Below are 22,851 nucleotides of genomic sequence, written 5' to 3'. Positions count from 1 at the left end.
GCTTACGACTTTAAAATGCGGGCATTAGCGGTGATAAAATAGACATAAAACAAGCTTGTTAAAATTATCCCTGATACTTGAAATGCGTCATTGTAATCCGTAAAGACGTAGAAACGAATGAGAGAGAGAGAGAGAGAGAGAGAAAATGGGAGGGAGAAAAGACGAATCATCTCGAACAGAAACGTTCTCGATTACGACAGGCTAATTAGTCATGAGTTCGAAATAGCGAGTTCGGTCGCGAAGATAATGATTAACTAGGTAGTCGAGACTGATTCAAGGACATTTTAATGGAATAACGAGACTGATAAATTGGTTTCGCAATAATATTTGATTCAGTATAATCAGTATAGATAATCGTTAGTGTAATGATCATCAACAAAAATTTTGAAATTAATACGTTTCTCGTTCCCCGTATCAATCAAATATGATAAATAATTATATATATTTATTTCATACCCATATCATATATGTATATTGTATATCACATTTCTCTAACTTTTATATTACAATAGACAATATATATATAATATATATAATACGATATAATTTAGAATATTGATGTTTCTAGCATTTAATTTAATATATATACATCGTAATGCAATATTTTATGATATATCATACGATATATAACACATCACAAAATATTACTTTATAATTAATTTCGATGACGTCAATTTGATTTGGTGATTATTTGATGATCATTTACATAAGGAAATGATGATGAAAGGTACATTAGTAGCGAATGCAGAGATCGAGTTTTCGAGCACGTTGCCAACCTCTGTGCCACCTGTTTGGATGGTGATCGTGCTCGTGAACGTTTTCGACTCGCCGTTGCACTCGCCGTTCCTGATGCATCCATTTGTATTCGAAGTCGATCGCCACGTATGCTGGAATCCGGAATCGGGGCTCGTACGATTGCACGCCTGGAAAAGCGATTAGTGCCAAGCAAGGACCACACTTGTTAAACTTTCAAGATAAGCGCGCATCCCGGCTTGTCGGAAACAGATCTTTCGCGGCACACGGATGCGATCAATGTGAATTTGTAATAATCAAGTATTTTATTATTTATTATAGAGAAAAAAAATTTCAGAATCTCGTTAATTATTTTAACGAACTTTTTTGTAAAAATGTAAGAGGAACAAATGCGATTATCTTTCAATTAGTATTTAAAATACACTACGGAGAAAATTTCGAATATTCGATATCTAATATTTTAACAAACTTTTTTTTATTTAATTACTAAAATTATTTTTATCAAAGTTAGATCCTTTCTAAATGAGAAGCGCCATGTTTTATACGTCCATTGTTTTCTCTATGTGATTCGAGAGAGAGAAATCGTTAATGCGCGAGAAATTTCGCCGCGACCTTCGCCCGATCTCGCGATCGTAAGAAACTCCGTGAAATCACGCGCGAGTACAGCAAAGCCACACGCTCAATGCAAAATACTCGCTTCATAAGCCATGCCAAAACAGGCAAGAAAATGCGTGCGCGAAAAAGTTCGCTCGTGACCATGCCTCATAAAGAGAATCAAATTATGATGAAGCAACTCACGGAGAATGGCTGAGGCGACGATCCGTGATTGCTGAGGGGTGGCGATAAAGGTGCACTCGCCAATGCCGCGCTAATGGTACTAGCTGGTGCTTTGCCACCTCTGTCAAATCGTAAAGGATACGTCTTGTCAATTATTTGCATTTCAATATCATCTCAACTTACTCGTTTACTTGTACACATCACTTATCCTTATTTTGTATATATTTTTATTTCTGTTTTATATATTTATTACATCGTTATTTTTTAAATTAAAATTTGATATTAAACTTTTCAAGCGTGTAACATGTACAAGTACTGCATGTTATATATAACTTACGATGGTATAGTGATGGGTAGAAGACCGGCCGGAGTATTTTGCCTAGCGACGAGTTTCGCGTGAATGTCGCAGTATAATTTATTGTTGATATTGTAGTAACCGACATTCTTCAGGGACGTGCCGCAGGTCGAGCACTTGAAGCACTCCACGTGGAGGTTCTTTTCCTTGATCCTGACGAAGACACCTCTGAGGGGAGAATAAGCGGGTTAATAACGCGATTACTTTGCTTCTCAGTAGTAGTAATTGATTTTCTTTAATGTAACAACAATAAACGGCGAGATGATGGCGCATCGGATGTGCCACGAGTTTTGAACCTTATTGCTATTCACTCGAGTTCAAAAAGAGAGAGACGTAGGAAGCTCGATACCTCGACGAAGGAGGCCGGGGATAACTATTATTTATATTATGATCTCCGTGAGAATTATATTCGAATGAGAGAGCGAAGAGACGATTAAAGCTACAAAGAACGTGCTTAGAGTTGATTTCTGTAGCGGAATGGATATCTTAAAAAACATAACGCCATAAAAAAATAACTGACATTCAAAATACTAGGTAGATCATAATATGTGGGAATGTTTTGAAGTGTAGTGTAAATGTGAAAAATCAAGGTATAACTTTAGACGGTCTGAAGTTCTCTAACTCTTTGTCGATCTGTAAATTTCTTCGTGCAAAAAAAAGATTGCGTTTTCCACCGTTCGTCGAGCGGAGAAAAAAAAGAGATATAAAAAGTATCGCAAAAAGATTTTGTTTACAAAAAATACGACAAAAATAAAAATCCACAAAAATGTTCACAACATCGAAAGCAGTTTTTTTTTTATACGTTAACTATCAGTTATTCAGTGTGCTGTAAATGCGCGAAAGGTGCTATTAAGAGTGCAAAGAGTAAAGAGACATTTAGATAGGGCTGCGTTCAAGCTGTGCGAGCGAATGAGAAACTTTCGTCTCGCAGAGATACGACTTCCAGTAGGTTGTAAGCTATAAGCTCGAATGATCACGTATGATCAAAATTCGTCAAGAGATAACAGTGATAAGAAAAATGCACAACGATGAAAGTGTTTCGCTTTTTCTGACGAAGCGATATTGACGAAAAGTGGCGGCAGAGAAAGGCGTGCTTCGAACTCATCAAGGAGACAAATGTGCACTTCTCTTATCGCGTAAATTAATTTCTATACAAATCATACAATTGTTAAGCAAACTTGTGCCATTTATTTATAGCATAATTTTTCTATCCCCGTTTATTAACGGGTTTACGTTATTGTTATCCGATAACGTTTTTATATACAATTTTATATAATTTAAATACAGTATAAGAAAGAAACGTGCACATGTTCTCTTCGAATCGGGATCTTCAAGATGATATTAGCATACGACAATCGAGCAACTCAGAATGGCGTCGTATTTGACGATCATATGAGGTGCGTGAATCGCGACAAGATTGAGAACGACAAGATTATATATGAATCATACTCATTAAATTGTAAATTATTTTTTACTATATTGCACACATTACTTATATTTGAAATATACTAATTAAAATATGCTAATCAAAAAAAATCCCGAAAATTTTTATCAACATAATATTTTTATTAAAATTGAATTCATCAAAATAACTTTATTAATAATAAATAATTTTTGTAGATTTATTAATTAATACAAACTTAGCTTTATAATCAAAAAGAAAGAAGCTGCTTTCAACAAATACTCTTTAAATATCCATTGCAATTGATAGACTATAGAAATTTGTATAACTATATACGGTTAATAATTTCTAAAAATTTTGTTGCATCGTGTCGCCCTCGGTACGCGAATGCGAAACACCTCGAAAACGCCAAAACGAAACCCGCCGTGGCCGTCTCGTGCACAAGGGTGGCAAGACTCTTTGCTCGTAAATAGTTACACGATCACTCGGTCGCAGTTGCTACAAACGACCCCGCCCGGCGTCGACGAGCCCGACCCGGCGGACGATTCCTGCTTTTGCGGTTGTGGTTCTCGATTCCTTCCGTACGATTCGTCCATCCATATAAAGTGCCTGCTATCGGCAGGTGCGCTACCACCACCGCCCATTGCATGAAACAGAGGCGTAGGTGACCTCGGTGAAGTGGCCCTCCCGCCAACAGCGTGGCTCACCGAGGAGTAAAACTCTGTCCTTGAAGGAACTACGACATGGAAGTAGAGAAAAAGCGCCATGACAACCGGGCAGCATCGGGAAAGTGTCGGATCGAATCGGACTGCTCGACGAAGCCCCTTGGCGATCGCGTTCGCCAATTCATGCGAGTTCCTGCATTCTCAGATTAAAACGCGATTACTGATCCAAAAGAGATTTCCATGGATTTTATCTAATATGTAATTAAAAATTCAAGAATGAAATCAATATAGATATTAAATAAATCAATATAAATCTGCGTAATAATCATAAAGTTCTAATCTGAGAACTGGAAATCCGCACGACATTCACATGTCCTGTACGCAAGTGGAAAGTGGTCGTGGAATGCAATCGTGATTGTCGACACTACCTCCTCTCGCCGCTGTTTAGCCTCTGAAAATAAAAGAGACGCGCCAAAACGCGTCCCGAGTCACGTAAACTTACACGATGAGCCTTTCGCATTCGGCACAAATGTTCTGTCCTGGTGGTAGGCTCGTTTGTGGCGTCGACGGCGATTGCGGCTTCGTTTCCGGCGCCTGGACGGGCCTCAGTCCTGTCAGGGCGGGCGAGGATGGCGTTATCACGCCGCTCACGACACTTGGTTCCGCTATTTCGCAAACAAGTTATCGTATCGGCATGCAACAGGTTGACTGGAACCGATTCTGGCCCAGCCGGTCAATCGCCGAAGAACGCATTAATTTTTCAGATAGATAAAATTGTATAAATTTCAGATAAAATAATCTGTAAGTAGATTTTTTTTATTATTTTTTTGTAAATTTGCAGAATATCTGATATATGTTGAATACATTGCAAATCAAGTGCTTGCAGTTGCATTAATATATGACGAGATAATTAACAAATTATTTGACTTGTAAAAATCTCACAAAAATTTTATATTGCAAAATTTTGAAGTTATGAATATTTCGAAGAATAGAAGAAGTTGCTAAGTTACATCGTAGATTAATGATTTTAACAATTGATATTTTAAAGATACGCGAACGAGCTTGAATTTCAATATACGTTCTTCAACGATCTCCGATATAATTTTCGTGTATGTATTACACATGTATGGTAGAAATAATTATATATATTAGTATAATAGTAAAGTTTTAACGTTCAATTTCTTCAGAATATTATTAATGTAGAATGTGTGTTACTAACCAGGTTCTGGGGTCTTTGGCTCCTTGTCCGCTTCTTGGACCATTTTGAAAACCTCGCTATTCTCAGCGTTGTAGTTCTTTTCATTCTTTTTGAAATTAACCCTGCAATATTCGCATTTATAAACAAATCTTTTTCACGCTCATAAAGATAACTGGCGAAATTAACTGGCTCGATAACATTTATTGACGGGATTAGGTTATCAGCTAATTTATCAGTAAGACGATTTCTAATACCGTAAAATTTCCGCCTTCGTGAACTCTTTCAGTATTATTTAATTAATGTTCGCAAAAACAGTTTTTGACGATGATTATGAATTTGTTACAATCTCAATCTTGTAATTTCGATCTAAAAATAATTTTAAGAAGCAGATATTTTAATCCCGTCATTGATTATTCCGTTCTCCTCTATATCCGGTTTTGCGATTTTACCCAAGGACACCTCCGGCAAGGACCTCCGCTTGAGCAGACAGTGTCTCCGCGATTGTCTCCTCGCTGTAGATCCCCACGGGGCTGTTGTACTGTTTGTTCACGATGGACTTAATTGGACCGTCGCCGGTGCCGTTCAGCTGAAAATTATTACGTTTCGTTGTAGAAAAATAAATAAATAACTAACTGCCCTTCGCGTTTTTGTTGCATCGGAATCGGTGCAACGGAGAGACGCGGGATTAACGGTCAATACTAACGAATGGCTTGGGGCTGAAGTTGTGTCCGCTGCCGATGAGGGGTCCGTCCTGTTTTTTCGCTGCCAAAGAGGTCTTTGTGACTGGCGCGATATTACCCGCGGATGCGGTGTGCATCGGAGGCGGCAGGCTCGTGGTTACGGGCGTCACATGCGGTTTCCAAGTACCGCCGCCTCTGTAATGATAATTTATCGCCCGTTAAAAGCCGGCGGTAGGCTTCGAATTGTACAACAATTGCAGGTTTTTAAATAAAATCATAACGATTTGTTCAGGACGCGAAAATTAAATAATTTTTTCCAAAGCGGAAATTTTATGTAGAGATTCGTTTCTTTGTATTTTCTAGAATCTTAAATTTGATAGTAATGAATTTTAGAGTGACGCGATATTTTTACTGACGACTGATTAACGTAAGGTCGATTAAAGACATTGACGCTTGACGTATAAGTTCCGAGATCGTTGAAACGTGATACCTTTAAATAAACTGGATCATTCGTTCGTCGAGTTTTATTATGCTTAGCATCTCACCTTTGGACAGTTATTTCGAAATTATTTCCGGCCTTGACTATGACATCCTGCGCGTCCTTGTGCCTCAAATTATACATGTCGGCGGTGTTGACTCTGATAACCGCATCGCCAGCCTTAAGACCGGCAGCTTCCGCCGGAGAACCGCTGTTAACCTGAAATCAAAGCAGAATGACTCATACTTATGCCGAGAAAAAACTGGATCAACAAATTATCATCGTTCCTGATAAATGATACAGCTCATCATTTATATACATATATTAGCCAAGTGTATAACGTTAATTTGAAGATTATAGTAAGTGAACGGCTTGATCAGCTGCAACTTTTGAAACTCTCGTCTCGAATCTCCGATCTATTTTTACGAGACGCGTCGCCGAGTCAGAGCCTCTCCTCTCCTCTCCTCTCCAGAGTCCAGACTCCAGAGCCACTATATTTAAGTGCACGCGCGTCATTACGCCTCGAATGTCGGACACTGTGCATCCATTCACATTAGAGACGGTGTCGTCGTCAGGGGGCGGGGAGACGGTTGACAAAAAGGAGACGGGGTGAAGAACGTTGAGGGAAAACAGAAGTACCCAAATTGAAAAAAATCAAGCGGTCCTTTTTGTGAGGGATCTTTCGTCGGCGTTCTTATCGAGCGTGCTAATTACGAACTCTACTCGATGATGAAGGCAAAATTAACAAAGACCTTCTGTGCCATCTAATATAATCGTGAATAAAAAAACTAGCGAGGAATTTATGTAAATTAATTGATTATATCAATGTAAAAATATGAAACATTACCTAATCCGGATTTTATTTAATCAGTTCATCGGATACTTTGTGCAAGTGATATAATTTTGACGTGTAGAAAGTTGGAAATAAATAATGCAAATTTTAAATTGTTTACTATATATAAAAAGATGAAATATATATATATATTTTATAATTGAATTTAATTGTAATATATATTTTATAACCGCACGGAAAGAATGATTTTGCTGGAAGATAAAAAAATCTGAAAATAATTTTTGTTAGAGCACCATCAAAATATTTTGTTGGAAACTCAAAAATAATAAGCATTGCAAAATAATAAGCATTGTAAAAATGCTGTTTTGATATTCTAACAATCAGTTTGACTTTCCAACAAAATTATTTTGATGGTGCTCTAACAAAAATTATTTTCAGATTTTTTTTATCTTCCAGCAAAATCGTTCTTTCCGTGCAAATTTAATCTTGCACAAAGGATCAAAGTGCATCATTATATTTACTTTCTACTTTGTACAAATCGTTCACGTTGAAAACGTGATTTCATGGAATCACGTTTTCAACGTAACAAATTAATTTTAAAGACCTAATCGCCGGACGAGGTAGACGCATTATTCCGTCATAGCATGACGTGCGACCGATACAATAACCGAGCAATGAGAGAGAAGACGCACGCGAGCGGCGTTCGTTATCGAGTCGGCCGTAATTCTTCGATATTCTGGCGGAGCATCGGAAATAATTAATGGGTTTCGACCCGACGATTGTAGACGATCGCACGAGGGTAGCCACGAGATCCCTCTCTATAAATATATGTCTCATAATACATCGCCGTTATTTTTATTGCGAGTCGCGCGACAGGAGCAGCCGTTTTCCCGTAAAATATCCGAACGAAATAGATCTTATTTCGTTCGTCTTGTGCTCGAAAAGTGGGTCGCTTCGTAGGCAGTTGGAAATATGACACGATATATATATTGCATTCTATAAATCGTAAATGTGATGACCGTTTTCACGAACGAGGGTAGTTACGTCAGCGAATTGTCACTATTGCTTATTCGCGAATCGTGTATCGGTATTTCCAAAGTCTACTTTAGCGAACAATTTAATGAACCGTGACCGCAAAAGTGCCCTTATGTAATCAGAGGCATTATGCAGCATATGCTTCTTTAAAGATCAAGATCAAGAATACATACATGTATAATTCTTATAATTACATTTTTTTTAATTATAAGAGAGAGAAGAAAAAGGATTAATTGGTATAGCATTGGTTAAAACAATGTTGTGCCTTGCAAATAGACAATATTAAAGCATTCTATGTGGACTGAATGTATGAACATCTTCATTATTTTTACTTAGACCTCCGTCGTGTCCTAATATCGCGCACAGAAAGTGCTTTAATCTTCGCCGCGTGAGTTTCGAAAGTTATTAAGAAAGTTTTTATACGCGTTCTCACTTAGTGAGAACTAAGTCTCTCTGTCGAATGTGGAAGGAAGTGGAAGGGCCTATAACCGTAAAAATGCCACTTTCGAGGATATATGGGCTTCTATATACATACATGCTGTACGGTTGAAAATCTCATCTGTTACTTTCCCGGATTTTCGTTAATTCTTCTCATTAAGGTTAAAATTTCTCCGAGATCTCGTTGAGATAAGATTCTCTTTATCTTACAATTCACCATTTAATCTTACGATTTTCACTCTTTTTTACACATTCTCGCGTAGAAACGACATACGAGCTCAAAACATGAGCTTGAGAGAACAGTTTGATCTACGCGTATATAGTTGCCGCAAATAGAAGCTCGCAAGCTTGCGTCATCGCCCTGTGTGATCGTAATACCTAGTTTTACTGTTCAGCCGCGTCTTCGATTCCGATAAACTCCGACAGTCTAAAGCACACGACTGTTTGGAACGATCTTCGCGGTTAGATCTTTACGAGCACGATATTCTGCGCATGTATTGTATACGTGCACCTTCGAAACATTATTGTTCCTTGTTTGACGTGTGTTTAATTGAAGTAAGGCGATGTATGATTTAACAAAGTATAGTTTTACGTCATTACGAATCCGTGAATAATAAAAAATTAGTCTTATCTTTTGGTATGTATTATCATTAATGAATAATAATCATTATGAGTCGTAATTCGTAACAGCCGTGGTAACAAACGAGCACGCTTCAGCGGCGGGGAATTGAATGTCAAAAATTCAGATAAGCGGAGCCAGAAAGTAAGCCGCGCGTTTCGCGCGTTGCTCATTTCCTGGCGACTGTACGTCTTTCGGCTGATGCGCCTAATGGTCCACCGATCTTCGCGGTGTCCCTGCGGTGTCCACGACGACATGGGGACGTAAGTCAGGGTTAAGCTACCGGTGGGCAGGCCGCTTCTAAAAATAATCTTGGACCGGTCTAAAAATAGTCTCCCCCGAACGTGTTACGTTCGCAATCGAGTCGCAGCGGCGGCCGAGAGGTAGAATGCATCAAGGTGCATCAAAAGCTCGTCCCGATGCACGCGACACGTTTCCGCGGCCGCGATCGTTTTCATTCAGCGGGTAATTGCGGCGTCAGTGCGAGAGCCGATGAATGAACGCGCGGCAGGAATGTCTACGGAGGTGCGACGATCGTTTCCGCGAAGCGTAGATCGTCAAAAATCGAGAAATTACTCACCCCTCCTCTCTTTTTTTATTTTTAAAATTAACGAATTAAAGGAAATTAAAAGAAATCGTTCCGCAAGTAGATCTTGAATTTGATTTATGATTCACTTGATTGGCTTTAGAATATGATTGTTGTTATTTTCTTCTTAACTCATACTTAGTCTTTGAAAGAAGTTTAAATTGCAATTTATCTTTATTTTTACTTTCCCTTATCTTACAATGGATACAGATAATTAAATGCAATAGATTGATTCGTCATAGATTTTCACGTTCTGCGCCTGTTTTGCATGATATCGAAAAATCGCAAAAATTTGCAATTTTAATCATAATTAATGTCACACATCCGATCTCGCGATTTACGCGACGAATAAGTTCCCGGATGTCAGTTATTGCGTCCGAAACACCACCACATGTCCGCCTGTTAGATTTGCTCTAAAAATAGCTGCCGAATATGCGCAGGGTGTGTATGTGTGTGTACAGGTAGATGCACTCGTGTGTAGTGAAACTGAGAGGGAGAATACACCAAGGTGTACGAGGTACGCATTCCAATGGGCGGGTTATCAGAGACGGATCCATCCCACCTTCCCATGTTGGAATGCATCTGTTCTTTTTTCTCCGTCTCTCTCTTTCCCTCCGTCACTTTCTCCGTCTCACTTAGGCTTAGGACGAGGACTCTTAAGGCTCGTTCATACGTGCGATATCCTCAAAAACGCCGCGCCGACGTGGAACGCATTCGTGCGAACCAGTTGCATTTTATGCCGACAAAACGTGCAGAAACGCGAGACGCGTTTCACATTTTTCTGCATGCAGTGATTTCCTTTGTCGACGCATCGAGAGAAACGTCGAAACGTACGCATAAATTTTCGTAGCCTACTTTTGACATAAGTAGCAATTAATATGAGAACGTTTAATTTTGAAATTTTACCGGATGTTAATGTTTTATTATTATTATTATTATACAATTTTAGTTTCTGAAATTTGTTTTAATGATCTATTATTTTACAAAATTTTGTTTTTTGATGCGTTAATATAATAATATCGTAAGTGTAATGTTGAAGCATTAACATTTTTCTGATATTTTAATTATAGATATTTACAAATATAAAAACTTGGGGCAATAAATTAAATAGAACAAAAACGAACTTCAAAAATTTTACATATTTTACAGACTTATCTAAATGGAAAGTAATTTTATTTTTAAATATATTTTTTCCGATACTATATACATTATATATACGGATACTTATATATTATAACGATATATTAAAATGCGGGAAGAAACGAAATAATAAGTTTTTCGATTTTTCTTATTGCGTGAGTCATTTCGCTTCGAGGTCGGATGTATCGATGCGGCGATGACGAAATAAATATCGAAGAGAAACTAAGTTAAATGCCTTCGCTGGCTCTTAGTAGTAGGAGAAATAGACAGTAACGTCAGACCGAAATTATCGGTCGACCGCACACGCATACAGCTCTTATCTCTTCAAACAGACGTCCGTTGCCGTTAACGCAAAGTATAATAATATTACAATAGACGGATACACACGCGTACATAATACGTGAAAAATCATATGATTTCATCCATAAAATACTAAATATCGATGACGTCAATCCGTGCGGTAGATATTTAAAACAGATATTATCACAAAAGATTTTTTTTTTATTACTCTGCGTTTTGGTTTGAAGTTTAATTCTCGTATAGAGATGCATATCGATACGGAAAGATTTAGCATTACTGAGAATGATCTCAGAATTGCGAACGGCATACCAGGTGTCAGGAGATGAAAACGAGAAAACGGAGGTCAACGAGAGCGTGAAAGTAGAATCGATTCTCACAGAGATGCGTATGAGTCGGCATGACGGAGGAGACAGTTGAAAGGAATCACAAAGGATCGCGGAGGAGACGTACCGTCAGAATGTATTTGAGATCAGTGCGAACGCGTGCGACACTCGAGAAAGATTCAGAAACCGATATTGATTGAAGCGGAATTAATTTCGTTTAATCTCTTCAATTTAAATCTTCTCTCATGATTTAATTAAGATAACATTCCTTTCCTTATACGGCATCATTAATCGCGAGCTTCCGAATTTCCTGCGTCTCTCGAAATTTCTTTTAGACGAGAAATAGAATCAGCTAAAAAGTGTCAGAATCTGAAAATGATCGTGAAATATCGTCGCAATCCTCCGAAGAGACGGAAATGTTTCCGTCGCAGGCCGAACGAATCCGTTTGCGATTATTTCGCGAAACCGGGAACGATCGGTTTTCGCAAACACGGCGCGAGTGTTTATTTGCGCGTAAGCGCGGGTGAGTAACTCGACGACGATGGAAGAAGAAAAAAAAGTACTGAAAACGCGTTTTCAGTCAGTCCCTTGATTTTACCTTGATCGGACCGTTGAAATTCTTTGCGGTATTTAAGCTAATATTTGTATACACGTCGCCGACCGCGGCGAAAGGAAAAGTAACGTGGACGCGACGGTGCATTTCGGTGCCCGGATGAATCATTTCTGATGAATGAATCCTGATAACTCCAGGAATTCCGGCACGTGATGAGCTCATGTCAAAAACCGTCCGTGAAAAATGACGAATGGTGACGCTTGTCACGCGCGATTACCATAAACTCAACTCAGCACAAATGTGCCGATGATTTCATCCCGGATTGCATCGTCGAATGCGCGTAGATGTGAATTCTCCTGTTCATTATTCATCTATAGTTGAATCATTGGCAGGATGAAATTAGCCCAGAGAGAGTCCCAGTTTTAATATTCCGTATAATTTTTTTACGAGATTTTTTTATTAACCTTTGATTAATTTTTTTTCACTAAGAGCGAGAGGAATCTTATCGCATTTTTAAAGGAGGCAATTTCATACCAAATAAAATATTCTAATCAATATTATACCAAATGTTTGGAATTGAAAAAAGATAAAAATTTTTTTAATACACACGTTTATTAAAATATCTAATCAACCCTCTCGAATGTGATTTTCTGTAGCAGTAGTTTAATTTGAAAGCTCAGGCAATGCCTTTTCGCATCCTTGTGGTAATACTGGTAGAATCGAACAAATGTTTATGCGCGCGACGAAGATATATGGCGCCCGATACCACCGGTCTGCTTTTCTACGACGTGGATTCGCGAATGTATATATAGTTCAGCGTAGAGTTCGACTATCCGCCGTCGTAATCGTGACACAACCGCCGCGATGCGATGGGGGTGTCGCGTTACCAATGGATTCACGAGGTGGTATGGCCACGGCAAACAAACGGGAGAAGACCGATTTCTGCCACGACTTTTGGCAAGTTTCCCACGACCGCCTCCCACTATCTTCTCCTCATTCTCGAAATCGAATCGACATTTACGACAACGGTGCACCGAAATCTCCGGCTTCGTCATCGAGATACAATTTCACTCGCTGAGTATTTTGCCGATCTGCCGATTCTATCAAGAATTAAACCAACTTTTTTTAATTAACTCATTCGATTTAGACGATTTGAATTAATTAATTTAATATTTATCATTAATTCTTCTACATTATCTTTTATTTATTTATAAGATAGTGTTGTTCGATAATTCTAATTAAAAAAATCTTGTAATTTGATTCCTATATTAACGTACCCACAGTTATTAATTATCTTAATGTGATGATAGGAGCTATGTACATTCATATCTTACACGGAAATAACAATTTTGCTGAATCCAGATCTGAAAATAATTTTTGTTCAATAATCAAAATTATTTTGTGCGAAAGTCAAAATGATTGCTAGGATATCAAAACGTTTTATAGCCATACTTATCAGTTTTAACATTCCAACAAATTATTTTGATGATTCAATAAAAAATTATTTTCAGATTTGTTTTTAGCAAAATTTTTAGATCTTTCAACAAAATCATTCTTTCCATGTAGATATCTATTGACAATGACCTTTTTCTCCCAAATTGCGACTGATTGGAATTTTTTTCGAAACTTCGGGGAAACCTCATTTCTCCCGCGACCAATCGCACATCTCGCTGCTGGCTGCTCGTGTCGTGCAGAGAGAGTTCGCTACGAACGCCTGAGAGGAAGCCCGGTCCATGGATATTAATAGAGGCTGAGGCCCGGTGGCGGACGCGCGCCACCGAGCTTACTCCCGTGGATATAAAAATATCGCTTTTATTTCTCACCGTGGCGTCTCGTCGAGTCGTCGAGAACTCTTTTTTTCCTTCTCCTCCTCCCTTTCGCTACCGTTCGCCGCACGCATGACTCGATCTTTCGAAAAGTATCCGCGTTATCCTCATTACATGCGTATCGTTGCAATATCATTTATCGCGAATCCCATCACAAGTGATATTAAAATTGCTCATCTGAGCGACAATTTTTCAAAAGTGTGTCGAGACATTTTCATTCTAGATGTTAATTATTACGAAATGTGATCGTCCCTTCGGACGATTAAATTACCGCAGTTTGCATTTGAAATTGCGAAGAATCGCAATTATATAAACTAAATATCGTAATAAATATTCGATATTTATTCAATTTTAATAGATTTATACATTTATTATATTATTTATCAGTTATTATTACAATTGAAAGAATGCACGGAGAGCAATCGTCTGTCCGCTAACACGAAGTTCTGTTTCGCATTCGGAACGTCGTTGTATCGTGCGCAATGTCGTCCTCTCGCTCGAGCCTCCAAAAGAGTTGAGCCAAAACACCCACGCAATGCAAATCTCTCACTGCTGCTTCCTTCGCCCCGCGCGCCTGCCTCTCTCCGCGCTCAGCTTCTTCTTTCTTTTTCCGTTCTTACTCCTGCACTCTCCCGAATATCACCTGGTCCGCTAGAGCGGCCAGAAATCCCGAGACGACGAGTTTTCATCTCGCAGGAATTCGAACTCATGCCACATTTACACGCGGAAAATATGCGTAACTCTTGTCAAAACAATGTAAATTAATCATGCTCCGCTCTTCGTTCACCCTTCCTGAGAATTTTATTAACTACACGTGATGTTACATGTGTGGGGATTTAATTTACCATGACTAATTAACTTAATTACCTGATGCTACGAGCGATTAACTTTAATTACTATACATAATATGAGTAATTAATTATCTTGTTCTTTCACGTGTTACGTATTAATTTTAAACATAAAATTATTCGTATATAATTGTTAGTATACATGCAAATTACTTTTTCAACGGTGACGAATTGAGAATAATTTTAACTCTTTAATTCGATTTGTCGGCTTGTAATGTATTGTGTTTTTGATATTATTTATACTGCTTTTATTGCTATTTTATTTTGATATTATATCGTACGCGAACTGCTGGAAAATTGCAGCTTTTCACGATATAAACAGGTGAAAGCAAATTGGCTTGCAAGTTCCTGTTACTCTCGGAACGTTGGCCGAGGATTCGCGGACGATTTGCTCGGTTTTCGTCCTCATTTAAACGCGACAAATCGCACGCGAATGTAGTTGATCGTCGTTCGGCCGAATCACGACGAACGGCCACCAAGACAAGCCGTGAACATCTTGCGCGCGAAATCCGATTCACTCTCGCCTTACGGGGTCCGCAAACAAATCGCTCGCGCACGCCGCAATTTCCCAGTTGCACCGCACGCAACGGTGCGGATGCAGCCGCGTAAACAGTATTCGCAACTGCCGGCTCGTACAACCGCCGGTCGCTCGAAGGGATAATTTTAGATAACCGATGAAAAAGTCAAATATTTATGCCGATGGAAACCGAAGCGCGCTTCCTGCTTGATAAGGAACCAGATAAAACTTGAGGTGTTCGATGAACACCTCGTTCTATCTAAAAGCTCACACTTTGACGACATTATTATCATTTAATAGTGGTACACGTGTTGTCACTAGATAGCTTAATCACTTAAAAATGAAGATTGCTTCCCTAAGTGTTAGTTAACTATTTTATCGTGTCGCGTCTCTTGCAATTTTTCACAGCTTCGCAATTAATTATCATGAGAATATCGGTACATAAATCATCAAAATAAATTAGGAAGATAACACTTAACTTTAATATAATTTTCTGTTCAAATAGCTTTGTAATAGAAAAAAACGCTGCTCTATTTTTGTGCAATGACATGTATCTAATTAAGAAAAGCAATTAATTTGTGATGCATACGTCAATATTCGTTTCAAATTCTGGCAACAATGAAAACGATTGCACACAGACTTGTAAAGCAGTTGAAGTCAATGTTCCGGAAACCGCTATTGTTTTTACAAGAAATAACAATCCTTCACATTTAATGAGCTATTTTATTGCACGTTGCGGATGAAGATGACACATTATTAAAGATTTTCTTCTCACGATGCAACGCATCTATTAAATTGAACCACCCACGTCTTTGGCAAGTCGTCAACTATTGCCGCACGTCGTATATTCACCTTTGTCAGAAAGAAGATCCTTCTATTCATAGATTCTTGAAACAATCGAAATCACCGATTTTATCAAATGGATTTGGACAAAAAGTATCACGTATAAAACTGTCAATTGACGTTTACAGGTTCAATTGTAATTTTAATTCTCAGCTCGAAATCTCTATGCATTTTCGTTAATGCGTATATTAAAATATTTCAGTATGCACTTTAATGAATTTTTTCTCATTATTAATTTATCTCATTCTAACAGTTGCTTGTAGTGAAATACAAAAAATGTCTTGCTCACTGTAATCAACAAATAGCGTGCGTCCGTACAATCGCTAATCGCGGGACAAAACGCTTTCTTGCGTGGCCTCGTTAAATTTAAATTTTCCATTATGCGTATAACGCATGAGGAAGTCCAGTTTAATTAGCAGAACGACACGCAATTATCAGGTCAACGCCACGCGCGTGACGTTGGTAAATGCCGAAAAAAAGTTCTCTCGAAATCTTTTTCTCTCGTCGGCGCCTTTCACCTGCGGCGGTTCCCTCGCACCTGGAAAAATCCTTATCAACGGCGTGACGTCGCAATCGGCTAACGACACCCGCAACTCAAGTTGCCGAGTCCTTCCACGGCGCGATAACGCGACACGCGTGCGTGCTCGCCGTTTTCCAACAAAATATCGCGTAACGCGAACGCCCACGCTTCGATGCACCGTCGCGGCCGCCGCGCCGCGCCGGTGCACCGCGCCGTGGAATCGCAACGGGAAGCGCAAGCAGATAGAATCTCTCTCTCTTTCTTTTGCAAGAAGAATAATTTACGGTAAAAACATGCCGCGCGGTGAATCTTGATCTTCGAAAACTCGGATACTTATTGCGTTAAAATTTTTTGTGTGCAATTAAGAGCGAATGAAGAGTCTTGATCACGCAAAAAATATTACATTGAGGTACAGTTTGAATGAATTAAAACGCATTGCTATTTAACTGATGCACAAATAATCATTCGATTATTATACAATTATTACATTATGTATATTATATATATATATATTATTCATTATTCAATTATTATACATATATTGCTATTTAACTGATGCACAAATAATCATTCAATTATTATATCAAAATCGATATTTTACACATCACTGAATATAAAAATTTCGTTGATTCTCTTTACTATAGTCTTTTTCTGTACTGAAATTATATTGGCATTTCGTTATATTCTTTATATAGATACGTAAGGGAAATCGGAGATGGAGTTACGTGCAGTCCTCGTATCTGAGATTATATACTCGAGATCCGTCGATATTTGCTTACTATTGCTATCTCCTATATCTCGTAAATAGGAGGAGATACGTATTTTTGTCGATTTACACGAGTTTGGTCGGTCCGCTGGTGAAAATATTTATCGCGCCGCGATGATCGACGAGGCTCGCGTGCACGCGTTGTCCGCATTCACTCATAAATCACGTTAAACGCGCGCCCTAATGTCTTTTAACGCAGCCTCCAAAAATGCGCGTCTAAATATTTCCCTGTCTGCGCTGGCCGAACAGAAATCGTTTCGACTTCGTTTCGACGGGACTGCGGACGGGGCCGGATACTCCGCGACCGCATTATTTGCCTCGGGAGGAAAACGTGGGTCCCACGAAGACGGCGGCAGCGTCGCCGTCGCAATCAGCGCCCGCGCTGCCCTCACCGTCGCGCCGTTGCGAGCGAGGCCCGACTCGGCTCGCGCGGGTTTCGCAAAGGCACCTTCTAGAAATAGAACGCCCAAATAATTTGCCTCGGATTACCAGCGACGTACGCCGCTGCTCCCCCTTCTTCTCTTCCTCATGAGGAGCTAATCCTCGTGGGCGCATTTTTTCCTAACTTTCAGAACAAGATCACGCAGTCACCGTGCAGAGTCTTCGCGTGCGAATAAAAATAGCATATAGGAATTCAAAAGTTACGAGTGATACAATCCTAAATACCAGAATAATACGTTTAATCCGTGCATATATGTCAATTTTTGCTTAAAATATTGAAGAAAAGAGAAAGAGATTGTTATTTTATTTAACGTAACTTTATAACTTCTGTCACTAAAGTTTTGTACGAGCGAGATAGTATAGAATTTAGAAAAATTATGTTCTTATCGAACTGCCTGATTTTCATCGTGTACAACTTGATACCGCGGAAATATTGTGCAAATATTGCACTTCAAAATTGCCGACGGTAGTAGGTATACAAAATATTTCGCGCACGTCCACGTCGCATTTACTCCGTTAAGACGCTCCGTTGAGAATGCAAGCTCTTCAGTCGAAGAAGACGATCGATTATTCGCGCCGGAAATTATCGCGGCTACGCTAAATGGTTTTATTCGTAATCGGCGTTTCGAACTTGGCCTTCTTCGTCGTGCACCACGTGGTTCGTTTATTTTACGAGGCCGCAAATACGGCGAGCGTGCGGCCGCCCCCGGCTTTCTCGGAAAGGAGAGAAATATGAGTCCGACACGGTGTCAAAGGCGTCTCTCGCGCAGGTTCTCGCGGAGAGAGAGATGATCGCCGATCCGATTTCTACTTCGCAATTTGGGGTACTTGAACTCGATCGCGCGATATCGCGACGACGTCTTTCGCCAAAACGCGTTAAGATGCGCGAAACGGTCTGAGCGTGCGTGCAGAAAACCCGATCGAGGAATCTGGCGTCCTTGAGACTCGAATTACAACGATTTTCTGTCGATATATATTTCATAAAGAGAGAGTGAGAGAGAGAATACGGAAATACGTATCCTCCTCTTAATAAGAATCGAATACGAATTTTTACACGAATGTTCTCGTTTGTACAAGAGTTACATGTGTATTACAGGCGTGCTTTATTTTTCTTTTAACGATAAGAAGAATATTGATTTTTTTTAAATGATTATTACACGCGTATTTTGTAACAATTACGTTCTAGATGCTGTTCGAATGGCCTTCAGAGCGGACTGAATCATACTACAATTCGAAATTTAAAATACGATAGACGAAACAGAGGGCGAGAGTATAAACATACTCCCGTCAACAAAACTTTCGCGTGGGGAATTATTGACTACGGGAGCACGAGAATGTTAGAATTTCTGACAGTTCGCGCGCGTGAAAGCTGTCGCTAAATCCGCGATGGTCGCCGTCGCTCGACATTGGCACTCGCGTGCCAACGTCTTCTTAATAATAGCGCTTATGGCGGTATAAACGCCGCTCGAGCGCACGGAAAAAGTCGCGGGAAAGAATCCGCGGGGCGACACCCGCGTCTCCAACACGTTCGCCAAAAGCTTCTCGTGTTACAGCACCAAGCATCGCCAAAACACGTCGGAGGCAGCGGCGGTGGCGGCGACGTCGGCGGCGAGCCCGGCGTTTCGCACGTAGTTGGCAACGATTTCTGCCGATGCGCGTGAAATAATTTGGCGTTTACCGCCGCATTACGTAACGCATACGTGGCTCCTCTCTCGATCGTAATATCAAAACACACAGCCGATCGCGTCTCACGGTCGTGATGAACTACGAAAAGCTCGCACGGGAAAGCTCGCGTTCCGCATACGGAGCGACTTTCCTCTCCTCTTGAAATGTGTATGAGGATTTTGTTAATCGTAATGTTAATGGTACCATATGAGAGATTCGTTAGGCAGGATGAAAGATAATAATGATAATCAGCGCATTATTGATGATTAGATTAACTGTTATGATTTTCGGACAAAATTTAAAGGGATGTTTCTCTGATTTTTAATTATATTTTCTATGAATTTATACGCGAGACGTGTTTCTTCGCGTAAAATAAGAGGCCAACGAGCGATCTCGATCTTTGATTCCCAATTCCGTGATAATTGGTTTTGATATTTTAGATCGTATACTGAGAACGAGGGGCTCGCGTTACGACGGCATCAACACGTGCCGTCCGCCTGTCGAGTGTCAACTCTTCAGCCTTTGATACAGATTTCATTTCCGAGGACGAGTCGCGAGGGAGTCCCGTTTGCGTTTCACTTTCATCTCGCTCTTGCTCTCGGAGTTCATTATCGTTATTCGCTTCCGCATACCGAAGATTCGCGAATGTTCATTCACACATCACTAAACGCGAACTTGCTGATCATAAAAGTTGACATAATAAAAATTTCCATTTAAATACGACAATGTCGCATAGTTATACACGATTAAATATGAGGATGTATATAACATAATAAATTTATTTTAATAAAATCTGACACGTGACATTTGACCAATGGAAAACGTGTCGACGTCTCAAGAGAGGCTTAATCAGTTGCATAGAGTGGAAGCGCCGCTACTCGCGATGATTCCAATTGGGCATATTGATCGATCCTTGTGTTCAATGAAAATCCTATTCCGCCCGAGTTGTGGCAATTGACATCTCGCGAGCGACACGCGAAGGGAAGATGCAAATGAGCGAATATCGTGCAGAAGCGAGTGCATTATAGTAACGTTATATATTTCCTCTTAATTTTACAATCGGCAGTTTCGTGATATCGGAGCCAATATATACTCTCTACTGTCGAACTGCTCGACTATCAAGAAACGTTGTAGAGGCGAACGACAAGGAACCGCAGATGAAAATAGCTGTATAAAACATCGCTATATATAAACGGCTGCAAGAAATATTTTTACTACTGCCTCAGTCAACTTGAGATCCGGCTCGAGTGGCTTCTTGAAAATCGCTCCTTCAAAATCTCTCAAAAAAGTCTCGCGATTCTTTCATGATGATTCAATGATATTCAAGAAACGTTATGTGTAGTGAGCAATAATTAAAATAAAACGTAGAATGATAAACCCGCATAAACAAGCCCGCGGACAGAAAGTGTATTCATCAGCAGAAACTTATCGACAAGTGTAACACGCGTCTAAATCGCATTTAAATTTTGGTCGCGATGTTACGTATATTAATTTTTATGTCATCGCGCACGATGTTATTTTTAACGCTTGAAATACACGTGCAGGCCAAGTCATAGATTATTTGTTTAATAACCCCAGTTGTATAATATAACATTTTATATATTAATATAATGAACAATTTTGAAAACATTTCACACTTGTATTATAAATATTTCACAAATATTGTAACGCGACGTTAATGCACAACAGGAGAAATGTGTTACGAAAGAGATTTAGGAGAGACCTATACGTGTACGTTATCACTTGTGTCGTATCACAGTTGATAAAATACTTGGAAATACTTTAGCTGACATAAAGTCCCGGCACGAAGTAAGAGGGTCAAATGGACGGTCCAGATTGACTCACCTTCTGCACTATGAGCGGCGTGCCGAAATCCTTGCCGCCTTGCAGACGGAAGCCCCAGGGGGATCCGTCGAACCTGGACAGCTTGACGCTGATCAATTGTGCCATATCACTGTCTCGCCCGAACTCTTGCCGATCGTATGTCGGAGTGAACGATCGTGCGAACGAACGGTGAACGATCTCGAGAACTGTCGAACGGCTACTTGGTGAACGGGGAGCCCTTTAAGCCCAAGGCTCAGTTACCTTCGAGGTACCACGCGATGCACCACTGACAAAAATTGGGTCGACAACGTCCGTTTGTTGGCCGCTCGTGTATACGTTACTCTATTAAAAAGGGGGATATGTGTATCGCGCTCTCTCGGAGTGGAACGTGAAACGGGCACGTACGTTCCCTGAAGAACGCGCAGACCGGAGTAAAGGTATAAGAGGCGCCGAGGACGGTCAGTCGGGCAGCGGGGCCTCCTCGCCACGCGATTCGGAACGAAGAGGAGGAGTGCGAGAGCGCGGAAGGAAAGGGAAGAAATAGCACAGGGGGGAGACAGCAGGAGGAAGGAGGGAAATGCGTGGTGGGCAGCTGGCGGGGACTTATAGAGAGGAAAAGAGACCAATTATTTATTATGTTTTGGCAGGAATTTCTTCGGATACAGCGAACACTGCAGCAGATTCTTCGGACACGAATTTTACGACAGTCGCGAAAATAAATGACAAAATTTCACTAAAAGTGTATTAAATTTCGATTAATTTCGAAATCAGCGCCTGGCTCTGCCGGCGGTCGAACAGTTTCAACTTTGAACTCGAGGCTGAAATTATTTGGAAGGAAGATATCCGGATTTATAATAAGATACGATATATATAAGCGATGTCTTATTAGTCGAATGAAGAACGAAACAGGAGTCGGTCGTTCCTCCTTACAATGCAAACCATTTTCGCTGGAATCTTTCTTAATGTCCGAACTGTGCGAATTCTTCGCGCGTCGACCGACCGCCTTTGTCGCGAAGTTACGAAGTGAAGACAATCGAATTCTGAAATAAGGTCGCGGAATAATAGTCTGCGATGGAATGCGATCGAGCGACGTCCTAAATAGAGACTAAAGAATCAAGGTGGAGCGGGTGGAGGAGAAAATTGAACGTTCTCTGAATTAATTATTAAGATCATAGATTGTCTTTTATTATTATCCATTGTAAAATTCCCGAAACGATATTTTGTCCATCGAGCGTGTCCATCGGTGCATCCGGCGCATCGTGCAAGGTGCTCCTTGCACACCGCGACGATGGGAACCAAGAGGCGGAAGGTGCAGGCAATAAGATATAAGCTGGGGCGGAAAGAGGAGGACCGATCGAAGGAAGAGGACGGGACAAGATCGGGAATGTCGAGTTGACCATCTCGGTGACCATGACAAGAAGAGCGCGCACGCGTTTTGCGTCTCTTCCGTTCCTCTCCGTTACTAATTACGCCATTCTTTCTCTCTCTCTTTTTCTCTTCCTGGCT

The 22,851-nt window shown here is 40.1% G+C and overlaps 1 protein-coding gene across 1 annotated transcript in view; it reads right to left on the bottom strand.

Moving 5' to 3' along the window:
• LOC105451361 overlaps nucleotides 1–21,837 on the bottom strand; it is a 31,947-nt gene extending 10,110 nt beyond the window's left edge. The window contains exons 1-9 of the mRNA XM_011691738.1: nucleotides 21,367–21,837; nucleotides 6,376–6,527; nucleotides 5,854–6,025; nucleotides 5,600–5,736; nucleotides 5,172–5,272; nucleotides 3,765–4,023; nucleotides 1,868–2,053; nucleotides 1,552–1,651; nucleotides 777–923 (exon numbers count right to left, since the gene is read on the bottom strand). Of these exons, the coding sequence (XP_011690040.1) occupies nucleotides 777–923; nucleotides 1,552–1,651; nucleotides 1,868–2,053; nucleotides 3,765–4,023; nucleotides 5,172–5,272; nucleotides 5,600–5,736; nucleotides 5,854–6,025; nucleotides 6,376–6,527; nucleotides 21,367–21,471 (1,359 nt within the window). The 5' untranslated portion in view covers nucleotides 21,472–21,837. The remainder of the gene's footprint in view (nucleotides 1–776; nucleotides 924–1,551; nucleotides 1,652–1,867; nucleotides 2,054–3,764; nucleotides 4,024–5,171; nucleotides 5,273–5,599; nucleotides 5,737–5,853; nucleotides 6,026–6,375; nucleotides 6,528–21,366) is intronic.
• Between the last annotated feature and the right edge of the window lie 1,014 nt (nucleotides 21,838–22,851).

The sequence above is a fragment of the Wasmannia auropunctata genome, unplaced genomic scaffold (assembly GCF_000956235.1).
Source record: "Wasmannia auropunctata unplaced genomic scaffold, wasmannia.A_1.0 LD336052.1, whole genome shotgun sequence".
Taxonomy (NCBI): Eukaryota; Metazoa; Arthropoda; class Insecta; order Hymenoptera; family Formicidae; genus Wasmannia; species Wasmannia auropunctata.
This window is presented reverse-complemented; position numbering and strand designations above follow the sequence as displayed.